The sequence below is a fragment of the Schistocerca serialis genome, chromosome 7 (genome assembly GCF_023864345.2).
Source record: "Schistocerca serialis cubense isolate TAMUIC-IGC-003099 chromosome 7, iqSchSeri2.2, whole genome shotgun sequence".
NCBI classification, from domain to species: domain Eukaryota; kingdom Metazoa; phylum Arthropoda; class Insecta; order Orthoptera; family Acrididae; genus Schistocerca; species Schistocerca serialis.
Genome location: NC_064644.1, coordinates 416405719 through 416421052, shown reverse-complemented (window position 1 = coordinate 416421052; position 15334 = coordinate 416405719). Strand labels below are relative to the sequence as shown.

General features: G+C 39.7%; 1 protein-coding gene across 1 annotated transcript in view; it reads right to left on the bottom strand.

The window, feature by feature from the left end:
• Positions 1 to 15334, bottom strand: part of LOC126412145 (probable ATP-dependent RNA helicase DDX10) — a 93749-nt gene that overhangs the window by 4094 nt on the left and 74321 nt on the right. The window contains exons 11-12 of the mRNA XM_050081602.1: positions 6454 to 6689; positions 1781 to 1944 (exon numbers count right to left, since the gene is read on the bottom strand). Of these exons, the coding sequence (XP_049937559.1) occupies positions 1781 to 1944; positions 6454 to 6689 (400 nt within the window). The remainder of the gene's footprint in view (positions 1 to 1780; positions 1945 to 6453; positions 6690 to 15334) is intronic.

The window sequence follows — 15334 nt, the reverse complement described above, 5'->3', positions numbered from 1 at the left end:
ACTGTCAAATATATTCTCAATATTCCAGGAGTGCTAGTTCTGCAAGGTTCGCAGGAGAGCTTCTGTTAAGTTTGGAAAGTAGGAGACGAGGTACTGGCAAAAGTATGTGAGGATGGGGCGTGAGTTGTGCTTGGGTAGCTCAGATGGTAGAGCACTTGCCCACGAAAGGCAAAGGTCCCGAGTTTGAGTCTCGGTCTGGCACACAGTTTTAATCAGCCAGGAAGCTTCATATTCTCAATATCTTGCATTCCATTTTTAACAACTGGTTGATTGACTCCTTTGTGTTCATAGTGGATAACCACGATGTAGTATCTTACCTTAGCTCCATTGCTACACGGCATCTTGTTGCGAATATTTTTGCAAGGTATCTACAAAATAGAAAATTATAATTTAAAAATGCCATCAATATTAGTTAGCCATTGTGTCCTGTCTCTTTGTTTTTCTGCAAATTCTACTGTTGGCCACTGTGGAGCATGTCACAGGACTTGGCACTCAATCAACCAACCAAACTATTAGGGCAGATAAATAATGGAATAATTGGCAAAAAACCAACCATTTTCCCAACTCCAAACTCTCAACACAGATAAATTAATGCAACGAAGACTTTCACAGCCAGAGTTAACTGTTGTTCAGATCTCTAGACAGATGCAGTGGCCACAGCACAAAACTACTCAAAAGTGCTTCATTCCCATCCACAGCAGATGTCTTAAGAAATGAAACATTGGCAGCTGTTCAAGGGGCACCGAGGAGCAGTGTGAGTTGTATAGTTGGTATCACAATTTCTCACACTTTACCAAATGAATATGAACATTTCTGGCAGGTGCCATTCTTGATTACAAGTAATCTAATTAGAATTCTTCCCTTTCAGCAAAACTGACATTGATGTATTATTTCATTTTTATTTTATCCTGACTACTTTTTGTTAAAAATATTATGGTTTATAAAACTTTAACATATATGTATTTATAAATTTTTATTTCCTCTCTACACAAACACACACAATAATTAGTAGTCTTGACAAATGTATAACATGGGCATCATAGAAATTTGTTTCACAGTCGTCACACCATAAAACACATTCTGCTACGGTTGATTTAACAGTTTGTCTAAAGTGTTAGTTCCTCTGATGTTCAGCAAGACAAATGGTAAATTTCTCTTTGTGGTTCTAATAAAAAGCTAGCCATAATGAAAAGGAATGTTATGTACAATTTTACAGTTCACAAAAATTCATCTATTTTCCCGGTGGCCTTAAAAAAACTTTAAATGCACACTTTGTCAAAAATTTTCCAACGTAATCAGCAATTTTTTTAAAAAATAGGAAGAAAACTTTCCCCATTAGCTGCTGCTGCTTCTCATTAGTCCTGGGATTCTTTCTCCTGTCAGGCATGATCTTAGGCAATTGGCATTGAAGAACAGTGATGCCCTTTGTAACAGTCATACACTCCTTGCAATATGGGACCCCTTGAGCTTGCCAGTTTTTTATCTTTGAAGACATATCACACACACAGCAATGAAACAATAATGAATAATTTTATGTGCCTATCATGACTTCTCAACTCAGCAGCTTTTTTCTCCTTTTATTTTTTTCTTACAAAAATTAATAAAAATGTGTTAAAACTTGCATTCGTGGAAGAAAAATTTTGATTTATTCCTTCCTTAATTCTTTGGGTGCCTATATAATGTGAAAACTTTCATGTCAACACCAAAAGTAAATTCTGTCCTGAAGAATGTTCCAAGCAGAAATTGAAAGAAGTGTGGTGAGAATAAAAATAAACCTCACCTGTGTTTCATGCGTACTCTCTCACGGAATCGCTGTTTGTCAACACGGTCCTCCTCTCTGAGCACTTCCCGTGCACGCTCCAGATCAATTCCTCCTCCTTCTCCTTCTGCTTCATACTGCCTGGCTACTTCAGTTACTTTCTCTCGTGTTGCATCCACAACAGCCTGTTAACAATTGTGAGAAAAATCTTATGCTTCCAATCATGAGAGATTGTGATGTACATGCATGACATGTGAAAACACTTTCCAGGATTATCATCCAAATACTAATCTCATCTACAGTTGCAAACACTACCTCTTCCTGTCCTCTCAAATTTCAAAGAGGGTCTACTTGTTCATTTGCACAACTAACAATCTCAGGAAATGGCACAACGAAATATATAAAACACTACAAGCAAGATATTTTGTACTGTGATTTTTGAGAATTTATAAAGAATTCATAGAAATGTTTGAAAGATTTTCCTGACGGGCAGGCACAAATTCTTCTTTTGTGTGTGTGTGTGTGTGTGTGTGTGTGTGTGTGTGTGTGTGTGTGTGTGGGCGCGCACACGCGTGCACGTGCACAAGTGCACGTTTGAGCATGCGTGCATGCATGCACGCAAAGTACAGATACACCAGGAAGTCTTTTGAGCATGTACTGTGGAGTACGAAGTCTGGCAAAAAAGAAACCAGACTGAAATTGTGTGCATTTAAAGATTCATTTATGACAAAGAGAAGAGTGGGGGAATAACCTAAGGGCTCTCCCTAACACTTGTGTAAAACTTCATGTTGTTGTGGTGGTTAGTCTGGCTGTGAGCCTTCTTAGAAATGGGCCATGTGTCTGAGGTCTGTTGGAATTACGCTACACTTTGAAGTGGAACAACGCGTTAACAACAAATTCCTCACAAAACTTAGTAAATCCACCACAGAAACTTATAATCTGTTGAAATGTGTTTATGGTGATAAGTATCTATCTTGTACACAAGTTTTCAATTGGGTGCTTCCATTTAAAAAACTGAAGAGAATGTGGAGAAGGTCAACAGAATTGTTCGAGAAGACCACCACCTGAGCATTTGAGCAATTTCAGAACTTGCCTGCAACAATAAGGAAACCGTTAAGACAGGTTTTGCATGATGATCTGGGCATGAGAAAGGTTTGTGCTAAAGTAGTGCGAAGAATCCTCAAAAACGAGCAAAAGTAACACTGAGTGGGCTGCTGTGCTGAAACTCTTGGAAACATTGAAAATGAGTCTGATTACCTCAGAAAAGTAATTACTTGAGTTGAAAATGGATATTACAATACGATCCCGAGACTAAGTGACAATCTGTGCATTGGAAGAGCCCTCAATACCCCAGGAAGAAGAAAGTGCACACGAAAAAATAAAAATTCAAAGCAATGATGATAGTTTTCGTCGATATCTGAGGGGTTACCTACATTGATTGGATCAGACTGTCAATCAAGCTTATTATGTAACTGTTCTGAAGACCTTCTGTGAATGTGTGCAACGAAGGAGACCAGATCTGTGGAAGAATTGCACAACGGTTCTTTGTCAGGACAACATGCCAGCCCATAATGTAATGTCTGTCAAGAGGTTTTTGACAAAAACATTCCAGTGATGAAACATCCATTGTATTCGCCTAACCTAGCACCATGCGACTTCTTTCTCTTCTCATAATTGAAATCTGCATTCATGGGAACCAGGTTTGAGCCTGTGGATACAGTGAAGAAAAAAGCAACAAGCCTTCTCAACAGCATAACAGAAAAAGACTTTCAAACACTGGAAAATTTGCATGGGACAGTGCAGGGACTGGAGAGGGGACTACACTGGAGGGGACAACATTTCAGTTGTGTAAGTTTTTTCAATAAAGAGCTGGAGAATGAGTCTGGTTTCTTTATTACCACACGTCATACATGGCTTATTTGATCTGTGTAGCCATCTGACAAACCTAATCAAAAGATCTTATGCTGTATATCAATTCACTGTTATGTAAGCAGATGAATGCAAACAACCCTAAATATAACACTCGTAAGATATATCAGATAATTCAAGTTCCAGAAATAACTGTGTAATATTACTGTCTTTGAAAACTGCTAGTTATTTTTTTAATTGGAATTATTCTATAATTTACCTGACGTGATATGAGGAGATCACATACAACACAAACACAGATGGCAAGTCATTTATTTTAACTCCACACAGCATTTAGCTACAGTTTCGTTTCTTATAAGTCACACACTATTAAATCGACAAATTACAGATTGAAATTACGAAATGATGCACAGATAAGTTAGAACATTGAAGAAAGATGGGAAAAAAACCTATTTCTAACAGTACCTTAAATTATGCCAAATTTATCAAGATTGTTTAAACATATACGCACTAATGGTGCAGGATATTAGTAAATATTGTACAGGTAGAAGCAAAACAGAAAGAATTTGAGGAAACCGAATAAAAAAGAACAGAAAAAAGTGGGTGAAGCCTAACAGAACAAATGTATCACAATGACAAATATTAGGTTTTGGATATTCTCATCACAGACTGGTGTAATATGCAAATCAGAAATGTGCATGCACATGTGACCCAATGAAAAACACACACACACACACACACACACACACACACACACACACACACACACACACACACACACACCAAATAACTATCCAGACAGGAAGTGTCACACCAGATTGAACCAAACCACACAGTTACATGATTACACTACGATTCTAAAATTAGAAGTACCACAGGTAAGGCAAGGATACCACAATTACACAAATTTCTCATTTCTGCCTTCTTTCTTACATACTGGATTTCTTCTAAGCTAATGTTCTGAGCCATTCTTCTGTTCTTCTAGCATTTTAGGCATTGTTTTTCAATTTCAAATCTCTTTCTTCTTCCTTTTCCCAAACGAATAATTCCATAGTTACAAACGAAAGTGATTTACTTTATCCCAAAGAAGTAATTTTCATTTATCATCATAGCACCAGCTCTCATTGTTTCCACAACTGGTAAGCAGAGATTCTTCTCCTGGCCTGAATTGCTATTAATATTCTCTATCATTCTTCCAATGCTCATACTATATTTACTCAGCATCTGTTTCCACATACACTATGTCTTGAACCTCAGTCTCCTATCTTTGTGTCTCATGAGAACGAGATATTTTTATCTTGGTCACCTGTAGTCATTTGAATTATATCACATTACATGAATAATATTTTACTGAGTCTCTGGAATGTGGAAATAAGTGAAAGATGTGTGTTTTATTTACACACAGTTCAATGGAATTACATTACTTAAACTATGAAATATTCTTGAAGGCTAATCTGAGTTATATTATGGCCACACCCTCTGTAACATGAGGTTAATTTATTTTACATTAGCTGAAGAATCACTGTGAAGACATTCTTCAGAAGTTGGCTATGAGAAAGTATTTTAATTCACTCTTACACTTTGTTACAACATCACCGTCACATCTAATATTCTCTGTCAGAATGCTGAAACAGTGTGTACCATGTACTTGACTCCTTCCTGAACAAATTATTAGTTACAATCACACTTCAAACAACTTTTTGAGAACCAAAACTTTTTTTTAACAACTGAAATAATAATATGGAGAAATACAATTAATGAGTGATTCTGAAACTTCTGCCAAACAACAAGCTGTTTAAACAGAGCTCTGCAAGTCATTCAGAGCTAACATCTGAATTATTCTAACAGGCTTCTCTATTACAAAAATGTTTTTTAAGGGATGTATTATAACTTTCATTTATTGCTTTCATGCTTATAGAGGAGGTCAGAGTCATAATATTGTTACACCACTTGTAAGGGGTCCGTAGGCCCTTACTATAACTTTGCACTCGACACAGGTCGATAGGGCGAACAATCGATTGTGCCGTGTTGCGAGAGCGAGTATCGAGATGTGCCAAAGTGGTTGGCGGGAATGGTGTGTGTGTGTGTGTGTGTGTGTGTGTGTGTGTGTAGGCCATTATTGGAATATAGGGTTTTTAACCAAGAAGGGTGTCACCATCACCGTGGTTAGACCCCTAAATAATAAATAAATACCGAGAAAGTGATGAAGTATCTTTATAAAAGTGATCAGTGACGTTACTAGTGCCGATATTTAGTTTCGCGTCTACCGTGCCGGCGTAACCTTGGGTTGCAGTGTTGGATGCAGTGATGGATTAGCGTGTGACGATAATGGCAAATGAAGAAAGTCTGTGCTGAGATTAGCCGTAATTAGATATGTATGACGAAGGCAGTGGCTGTCTGCTTTTTGTCTTTTGAGAAGAATATAAGTTCGTAATTAGTAAAACTGTGTTGGTGTTCCTTATTACCATACATTCAGTATTATAGTATTGAACAGGACGAACTGGAAAGTAATAACTTCCATAGCAGTCAGAGGATGTATCCCGCAGTCGGAGACGAAACATCAGCCCGGAAGTTTTAAGTGAAGACAATACCGGCCGTGAAAGCTTACATTGTATGAAAAAACGGAGGTGTTACACACTGCTTTTAGAGCGCAACGAGACATTGAAATATTTCAACAAAGTTAGTGTTTTCTCAAAATTGAAATTATTGAAATGTAACATAAAAAATAAAAATGACAATGTATCACAGACATTCCTTGCACTTCCTAGAAACAGAATAGTCTGATGAGCATGAGACACAAAAATCAAATCCACAAAAATCTTTACCTGTCCATCTTCATCAAACACTGTCTTCTTATTAGCAATTATCTTCTTCTTGAGAACCTTTTTAGCAATAGCAGCCTTGGTCAATGCCTTTGCCTTTTTCTTCTTATTCATTGCAGATGATTCATCCATAAAATTATTCTCATCGTCTGGAACTACGTCACCTTGCAATGCGTGGTCCCGTTGTTTCACATGTAGAATTCCACCAAAATCAGAATCGTCATTATCATCACTAGCTCCTGGTGGAAATAATAACTGGGTAGTGAGATGAACAGGAAATTAAAATTTTACAATGTTTATAATCTGATACATGTCTCTGTAATAGTGCCTGCATATACTAAAAGCCCAAACACAAACAGAAGAGACATGGGAAATTTAAAAAATGCTAAGGCAGCTAAAAGTTTCCACTATAAACAAGTTTTGTGGAGCAATGTTGGCAGCATATGTGGATGGAAAGCTACACGAGCATGACAATTTGTTTGGAAAAGTCAGATTAAAATTTCTTGGAGAAATTTATGTAAATCTCTTGCATCTCAACACAACCGCAACCTCTGACTGCAACACACAAATTAATAGGCAGTTCCAGAGTTACAAACTGAGTAGCTAGAGCTATCCACTCATTCATTCAATGTGTTCTGTAGACACTATCAAGAAGAACAAAATTCAGGGATTTGAAATGAGTCAAAGTATGTATTAATAACAGACAAGGAGCTCACAGAAACATAATTTTTACATTGAATGAACAATAAAATACCATTATACTGCTCAAAGCTATTCTTGTTTAGGCCAGTTAAATTTAATCAAGTAAATTAGAAAAAAGGTGCTAATCTGAAGAAAAGAGAAAAGAAAAGCTGCTACCTATTCTGTTACATTGAATAGTTGCTGTTTATCAGTTGTTGGTAGCTTAATATTTACTTGATTATGTTGGTGTTTTTCAAATAAAATATTTACCTAATTACCTACCACTTTAAGTACTGAGTCCTGCTTAGAGTAAATTACTATTTGGCATGCAGTTTTATATGAAACACTACTACTTGCCATGTAGCTAACATCATCAACACCACCACCACCACCACCAGCAGCAGCAGCATTCTGCCCAAAGGCAGGTTTCTACATGGAACTCCCCATGTTTTCCTGTCTTCTGCCATCCTCTTCAGGTACACACAATTTCTGCTTTCCTTTATGTCATCTATCATCTTATATTTTCTCCTACAAACTAGTCCTTTCACAGTTCTGTTACCAACTATTCCCATCTCAATGTCACATCCAGTTCTTCTTCCTTTCTCTTATAACCTGTAGCAGTCTTCTCCTTTCATCAACCCTTTCTACCTCTCTTTCATTACTCATTCTTTCTATCCAAATTATCCTCTCAATTCTCCTCCACATCCACATCTCAAATACTTCTAGCTTTTTTTCATCATTTTTATCTTGGCATCCATGTTTCTGCCCATAGGGTGCCACACTGCATTTAAAACACTTGCCAGGCCCTTTTCTCAGACCTTTATCTAATTTGCCAAACAATAATCTCCTCTTTCTATTGAATGCCTCCTTCACTATTGAAATTCAAATTTTTAGCTCCTGATGACTTTTTAAGTCTTCAGTGACCGTATTTTGAAGATTTTTAAATGCACATACTTGATTAATAATTGCTTGTCCTATCTTAATATTTGCCCGTTTCCTTCTTGTGACAATCATCATGCACTTGGTTTTTGCTGTATTGACTGTCATGTAGCTAACATAACTTTTCAAGACTGGTGCACAAGTTCGTAGCATTTTTGTTTTGCATGTTAGTATTCCGGTTGCTATGATTTATGCTAACACGCAAAACAAAAATGCTACGAACTTGTGCACCAATCTTGAAAAGTTATGTTAGCTACATGACAGTCAATACAGCAAAAACCAAGTGCATGATGATTGTCACAAGAAGGAAACAGGCAAATATTAAGATAGGACAAGCAATTATTAATCAAGTATGTGCATTTAAAAATCTTCAAAATACAGTCACTGAAGACTTAGTATTCCGGTTGCTATGATTTATTGCCCCCCCCCCCCCCCCTCCATGAACCATGGACCTTGCCGTTGGTGGGGAGACTTGCATGCCTCAGCGATACAGATAGCCGTACCGTAGGTGCAACCACAACAGAGGGGTATCTGTTGAGAGGCCAGACAAACGTGTGGTTCCTGAAGAGGGGCAGCAGCCTTTTCAGTAGCTGCAAGGGCAACAGTCTGGATGATTGACTGATCTGGCCTTGTAACAATAATCAAAACGGCCTTGCTGTGCTGGTGTTGCAAACACTGCAAGGGGAAACTACAGCCGTAATTTTTCCCGAGCACATGCAGCTTTACTGTATGATTAAATGATGATGGCGTCCTCTTGGGTAAAATATTCCGGAGGTAAAATAGTCCCCCATTCGGATCTCCGGGCGGGGACTACTCAAGAGGATGTCGTTATCAGGAGAAAGAAAACTGGCGTTCTACGGATCGGAGCGTGGAATGTCAGATCCCTTAATCGGGCAGGTAGGTTAGAAAATGTAAAAAGGGAAATGGATAGGTTGAAGTTAGATATAGTGGGAATTAGTGAAGTTCGGTGGCAGAAGGAACAAGACTTCTGGTCAGGTGACTACAGGGTTATAAACACAAAATCAAATAGGGGTAATGCAGGAGTAGGTTTAATAATGAATAGGAAAATAGGAATGCGGGTAAGCTACTACAAACAGCATAGTGAACGCATTATTGTGGCCAAGATAGATATGAAGCCCACACCTACTACAGTAGTACAAGTTTATATGCCAACTAGCTCTTCAGATGACGAAGAAATTGAAGAAATGCATGATGAAATAAAAGAAATTATTCAGATTGTGAATGGAGACGAAAACTTAATAGTCATGGGTGACTGGAATTCGAGTGTAGGAAAAGGGAGAGAAGGAAACATAGTAGGTGAATATGGATTGGGGCTAAGAAATGAAAGAGGAAGCCGCCTGGTAGAATTTTGCACAGAGCACAACATAATCATAGCTAACACTTGGTTTAAGAATCATGAAAGAAGGTTGTATACATGGAAGAACCCTGGAGATACTAAAAGGTATCAGTTAGATTATATAGTGGTAAGACAGAGATTTAGGAACCAGGTTTTAAATTGTAAGACATTTCCAGGGGCAGATGTGGACCCTGACCACAATCTATTGGTTATGGCCTGTAGATTAAAACTGAAGAAACTGCAAAAAGGTGGGAATTTAAGGAGATGGGACCTGGATAAGCTGAAAGAACCAGGGGTTGTACAGAGTTTCAGGGAGAGCATAAGGGAACAATTGACAGGAATGGGGGAAAGAAATACAGTAGAAGAAGAATGGGTAGCTTTGAGGGATGAAGTAGCGAAGGCAGCAGAGGATCAAGCAGGTAAAAAGACGAGGGCTGGTAGAAATCCTTGGGTAACAGCAGAAATATTGAATTTAATTGATGAAAGGAGAAAATATAAAAATGCAGTAAATGAAGCAGGTAAAAAGGAATACAAACGTCTCAAAAATGAGAACGACAGGAAGTGCAAAATGGCTAAGCAGGGATGGCTAGAGGACAAATGTAAGGATGTAGAGGCTTATCTCACTAGGGGTAAGATAGATACTGCCTACAGGAAAATTAAAGAGACCTTTGGAGATAAGAGAACGACTTGTATGAATATCAAGAGCTTAGATGGAAACCCAGTTCTAAGCAAAGAAGGGAAAGCAGAAAGGTGGAAGGAGTATATAGAGGGTTTATACAAGGGCGATGTAGTTGAGGACAATATTATGGAAATGGAAGAGGATGTAGATGAAGATGAAATGGGAGATATGATACTGCGTGAAGAGTTTGACAGAGCACTGAAAGACCTGAGTCGAAACAAGGCCCCCGGAGTAGACAACATTCAATTGGAACTACTGACGGCCTTGGGAGAGCCAGTCCTGACAAAACTCTACCATCTGGTGAGCAAGATGTATGAAACAGGCGAAATACCCTCAGACTTCAAGAAGAATATAATAATTCCAATCCCAAAGAAAGCAGGTGTTGACAGATGTGAAAATTACCGAACTCTCAGTTTAATAAGTCACAGCTGCAAAATACTAACACGAATTCTTTACAGACGAATGGAAAAACTAGTAGAAGCCAACCTCGGGGAAGATCAGTTTGGATTCCGTAGAAACACTGGATCACGTGAGGCAATACTGACCTTACGACTTATCTTAGAAGAAAGATTAAGGAAAGGCAAACCTATGTTTCTAGCGTTTGTACACTTAGAGAAAGCTTTTGACAATATTGGCTGGAATACTCTCTTTCAAATTCTAAAGGTGGCAGGGGTAAAATACAGGGAGCGAAAGGCTATTTACAATTTGTACAGAAACCAGATGGCAGTTATAAGAGTCGAGGGACATGAAAGGGAAGCAGTGGTTGGGAAGGGAGTAAGACAGGGTTGTAGCCTCTCCCTGATGTTGTTCAATCTGTATATTGAGCAAGCAGTAAAGGAAATAAAAGAAAAATTCGGAGTAGGTATTAAAATTCATGGAGAAGAAATAAAAACTTTGAGGTTCGCCGATGACATTGTAATTTTGTCAGAGACAGCAAAGGACTTGGAAGAGCAGTTGAATGGAATGGACAGTGTCTTTAAAGGAGGATATACGAGGGCAGTTCAATAAGTAATGCAACACATTTTTTTTCTCGGCCAATTTTGGTTGAAAAAACCGGAAATTTCTTGTGGAATATTTTCAAACATTCCCACTTCGTTTTGTATAGTTTCATTGACTTTCGACAGGTGGCAGCGCTGTACGGAGCTGTTAAAATGGCGTCTGTAACGGATGTGCGTTGCAAACAACGGGCAGTGATCGAGTTTCTTTTGGCAGAAAACCAGGGCATCTCAGATATTCATAGGCGCTTGCAGAATGTCTACGGTGATCTGGCAGTGGACAAAAGCACGGTGAGTCGTTGGGCAAAGCGTGTGTCATCATCGCCGCAAGGTCAAGCAAGACTGTCTGATCTCCCGCGTGCGGGCCGGCCGTGCACAGCTGTGACTCCTGCAATGGTGGAGCGTGCGAACACACTCGTTCGAGATAATCGACGGATCACCATCAAACAACTCAGTGCTCAACTTGAAATCTCTGTTGGTAGTGCTGTCACAATTGTTCACCAGTTGGGATATTCAAAGGTTTGTTCCCTCTGGGTCCCTCGTTGTCTAACCAAACACCATAAAGAGCAAAGGAGAACCATCTGTGCGGAATTGCTTGCTCATCATGTGGCTGAGGGTGACAATTTCTTGTCAAAGATTGTTACAGGCGATGAAACATGGGTTCATCACTTCGAACCTGAAACAAAACGGCAATCAACGGAGTGGCGCCAAACCCACTCCCCTACCAAGAAAAAGTTTAAAGCCATACCCTCAGCCGGTAAAGTCATGGTCACAGTCTTCTGGGACGCTGAAGGGGTTATTCTGTTCGATGTCCTTCCCCATGGTCAAACGATCAACTCTGAAGTGTATTGTGCTACTCTTCAGAAATTGAAGAAACGACTTCAGCGTGTCCGTAGGCACAAAAATCTGAACGAACTTCTCCTTCTTCATGACAACGCAAGACCTCACACAAGTCTTCGCACCCGAGAGGAGCTCACAAAACTTCAGTGGACTGTTCTTCCTCATGCACCCTACAGCCCCGATCTCGCACCGTCGGATTTCCATATGTTTGGCCCAATGAAGGACGCAATGCGTGGGAGGCACTACGCGGATGATGAAGAAGTTATTGATGCAGTACGACGTTGGCTCCGACATCGACCAGTGGAATGGTACCGTGCAGGCATACAGGCCCTCATTTCAAGGTGGCGTAAGGCCGTAGCATTGAATGGAGATTACGTTGAAAAATATTGTTGTGTAGCTAAAAGATTGGGGAATAACCTGGTGTATTTCAATGCTGAATGAAACAACCCCTGTTTCAGAAAAAAGGGGTTGCATTACTTATTGAACTGCCCTCGTAAGATGAACATCAACAAAAGCAAAACAAGGATAATGGAATGTAGTCGAATTAAGTCGGGTGATGCTGAGGGAATTAGATTAGGAAATGAGACACTTAAAGTAGTAAAGGAGGTTTGCTATTTGGGGAGCAAAATAACTGATGATGGTCGAAGTAGAGAGGATATAAAATGTAGACTGGCAATGGCAAGGAAAGCATTTCTGAAGAAGAGAAATTTGTTAACATGGAGTATAGATTTAAGTGTTAGGAAGTCATTTCTGAAAGTATTTGTATGGAGTGTAGCCATGTATGGAAGTGAAACATGGACGATAAATAGTTTGGACAAGAAGAGAATAGAAGCTTTCGAAATGTGGTGCTACAGAAGAATGCTGAAGATTAGATGGGTAGATCACATAACTAATGAGGAAGTATTGAATAGGACTGGGGAGAAGAGAAGTTTGTGGCACAACTTGACCAGAAGAAGGGATCGCTTGGTAGGACATGTTCTGAGGCATCAAGGGATCACCAATTTAGTATTGGAGGGCAGCGTGGAGGGTAAAAATCGTAGAGGGAGACCAAGAGATCAATACACTAAGCAGATTCAGAAGGATGTAGGTTGCAGTAGGTACTGGGAGATGAAAAAGCTTGCACAGGATAGAGTAGCATGGAGAGCTGCATCAAACCAGTCTCAGGACTGAAGACCACAACAACAACAACAACATGATTTATTGATTGTCATTTTTTATTTGCAGTTCACTATTGCTATCTGAGTATACATACTGTCATTTTGTCATCTGGAGAAAGTGAGTGGAGCTATGGATGCTAGAAAATTGAGTGCCAAGTGGAGAAATCAGAACATTTCCAGTATATTCTTGTGTATGAGTTCAGTTTAGGGATGACAGCAGTGGAGGTAGCCAGAAACATTTGTGCCATGTATGGGGATAATGGCAATGGACAGACATGGCAGGATAATTTTGACATTTGTGACTGTCCATAGTCAAGAAGACCTTTGGGGTTTGACGAAGATCATTTAAATGGAAAAATCCACAATTATCCACGTCAGAGTACCTGAAAACTGGCAAATGTGATGAACTGTGATCATTCCACCATCATGCAATTTTTGCATGCAATGGGGAAGGTTCAAAAATCAGACACAAAAGTACCACATGCTCTAAGCCAAAATCACAAAAATCAGTGGATGGCCATGTAGGAATCTCTGCCTGCTCATCACCAACTGGCCCGTAAACAACACCAACCATTTCTATCCTGTGTTGTTACTAGTGATGAAAAGTGGTGTTTTATTAAATATAAGGAAAAGAAAGGAATATTTGAGCCCAAACGAAGCAGCAACTCACCATACAAAGACCTGTGCACATTCACAATTGATAATTTTACATGTCAGGTGGAACAGTGATGGTGTGATGTACTACGAATTGCTTCCGAGGCTTAACCATTACTGCTGACTTTTGTTGTCAACAACTGAGATGTACTGCAGACACAATCCAAGAACAATGACTAGGAAGACAGCGTGAAGTGATGTCACTCCACGATAAATCTACCTGTACTCTGCTAGACTTGACAAAAAACACAATACAGGAGTTGGGCTGGGAAGTCAATCCACACCTACCTTATTCACCTGATATTGTGCCCTCAGATTTTTACCTTTCCCACTCTCTATTAAAAAACCTTCAAGGAACTTCCTTTCCAGATAAAAATGTGCTCTGGACATGGTTTGATGAGTTCTTCACCTAAAAACCATGATGAAGAATGTGTATGGGGCAGCATTTCTGTCAAAAACTATCATGGTGGAATCGTGCATCAAGGTCCGTGCGACAAGGGATGCTGCTGCTCCATGATAGAACACATCTCCATAACGTGAATGTCTTAACACAAAGGTTATTCCAACTCAAATGGGACATATTTGAACACCCACCCTATATGCCTAATCTCTCCCCATACTACAGGGCTATTGCAAATGATTGAAGCGATTTCATAAATTCACTGTAGCTCCATTCATTGACATATGGTCACAACACACTACAGATACGTAGAAAAACTCATAAAGTTTTGTTCGGCTGAAGCCGCACTTCAGGTTTCTGCCGCCAGAGCGCTCGAGAGCGCAGTGAGACAAAATGGCGACAGGAGCCGAGAAAGCGTATGTCGTGCTTGAAATGCACTCACATCAGTCAGTCATAACAGTGCAACGACATTTCAGGACGAAGTTCAACAAAGATCCACCAACTGCTAACTCCATTCGGCGATGGTATGCGCAGTTTAAAGCTTCTGGGTGCCTCTGTAAGGGGAAATCAACGGGTCGGCCTGCAGTGAGGGAAGAAACGGTTGAACGCGTGCGGGCAAGTTTCACGCGTAGCCCGCGGAAGTCGACGAATAAAGCAAGCAGGGAGCTAAACGTACCACAGCCGACGGTTTGGAAAATCTTACGGAAAAGGCTAAAGCAGAAGCCTTACCGTTTACAATTGCTACAAGCCCTGACACCCGATGACAAAGTCAAACGCAATGAATTTTCGGCATGGTTGCAACAGCTCATGGAAGAGGATGCATTCAGTGCGAAACTTGTTTTCAGTGATGAAGCAACATTTTTTCTTAATGGTGAAGTGAACAGACACAATGTGCGAATCTGGGCAGTAGAGAATCCTCACGCATTTGTGCAGCAAATTCGCAATTCACCAAAAGTTAACGTGTTTTGTGCAATCTCATGGTTTAAAGTTTACGGCCCTTTTTTCTTCTGCGAAAAAAACGTTACAGGACACGTGTATCTGGACATGCTGGAAAATTGGCTCATTCCACAACTGGAGACCGACAGCGCCGACTTCATCTTTCAACAGGATGGTGCTCCACCACACTTCCATCATGATGTTCGGCATTTCTTAAACAGGAGATTGGAAAACCGATGGATCGGT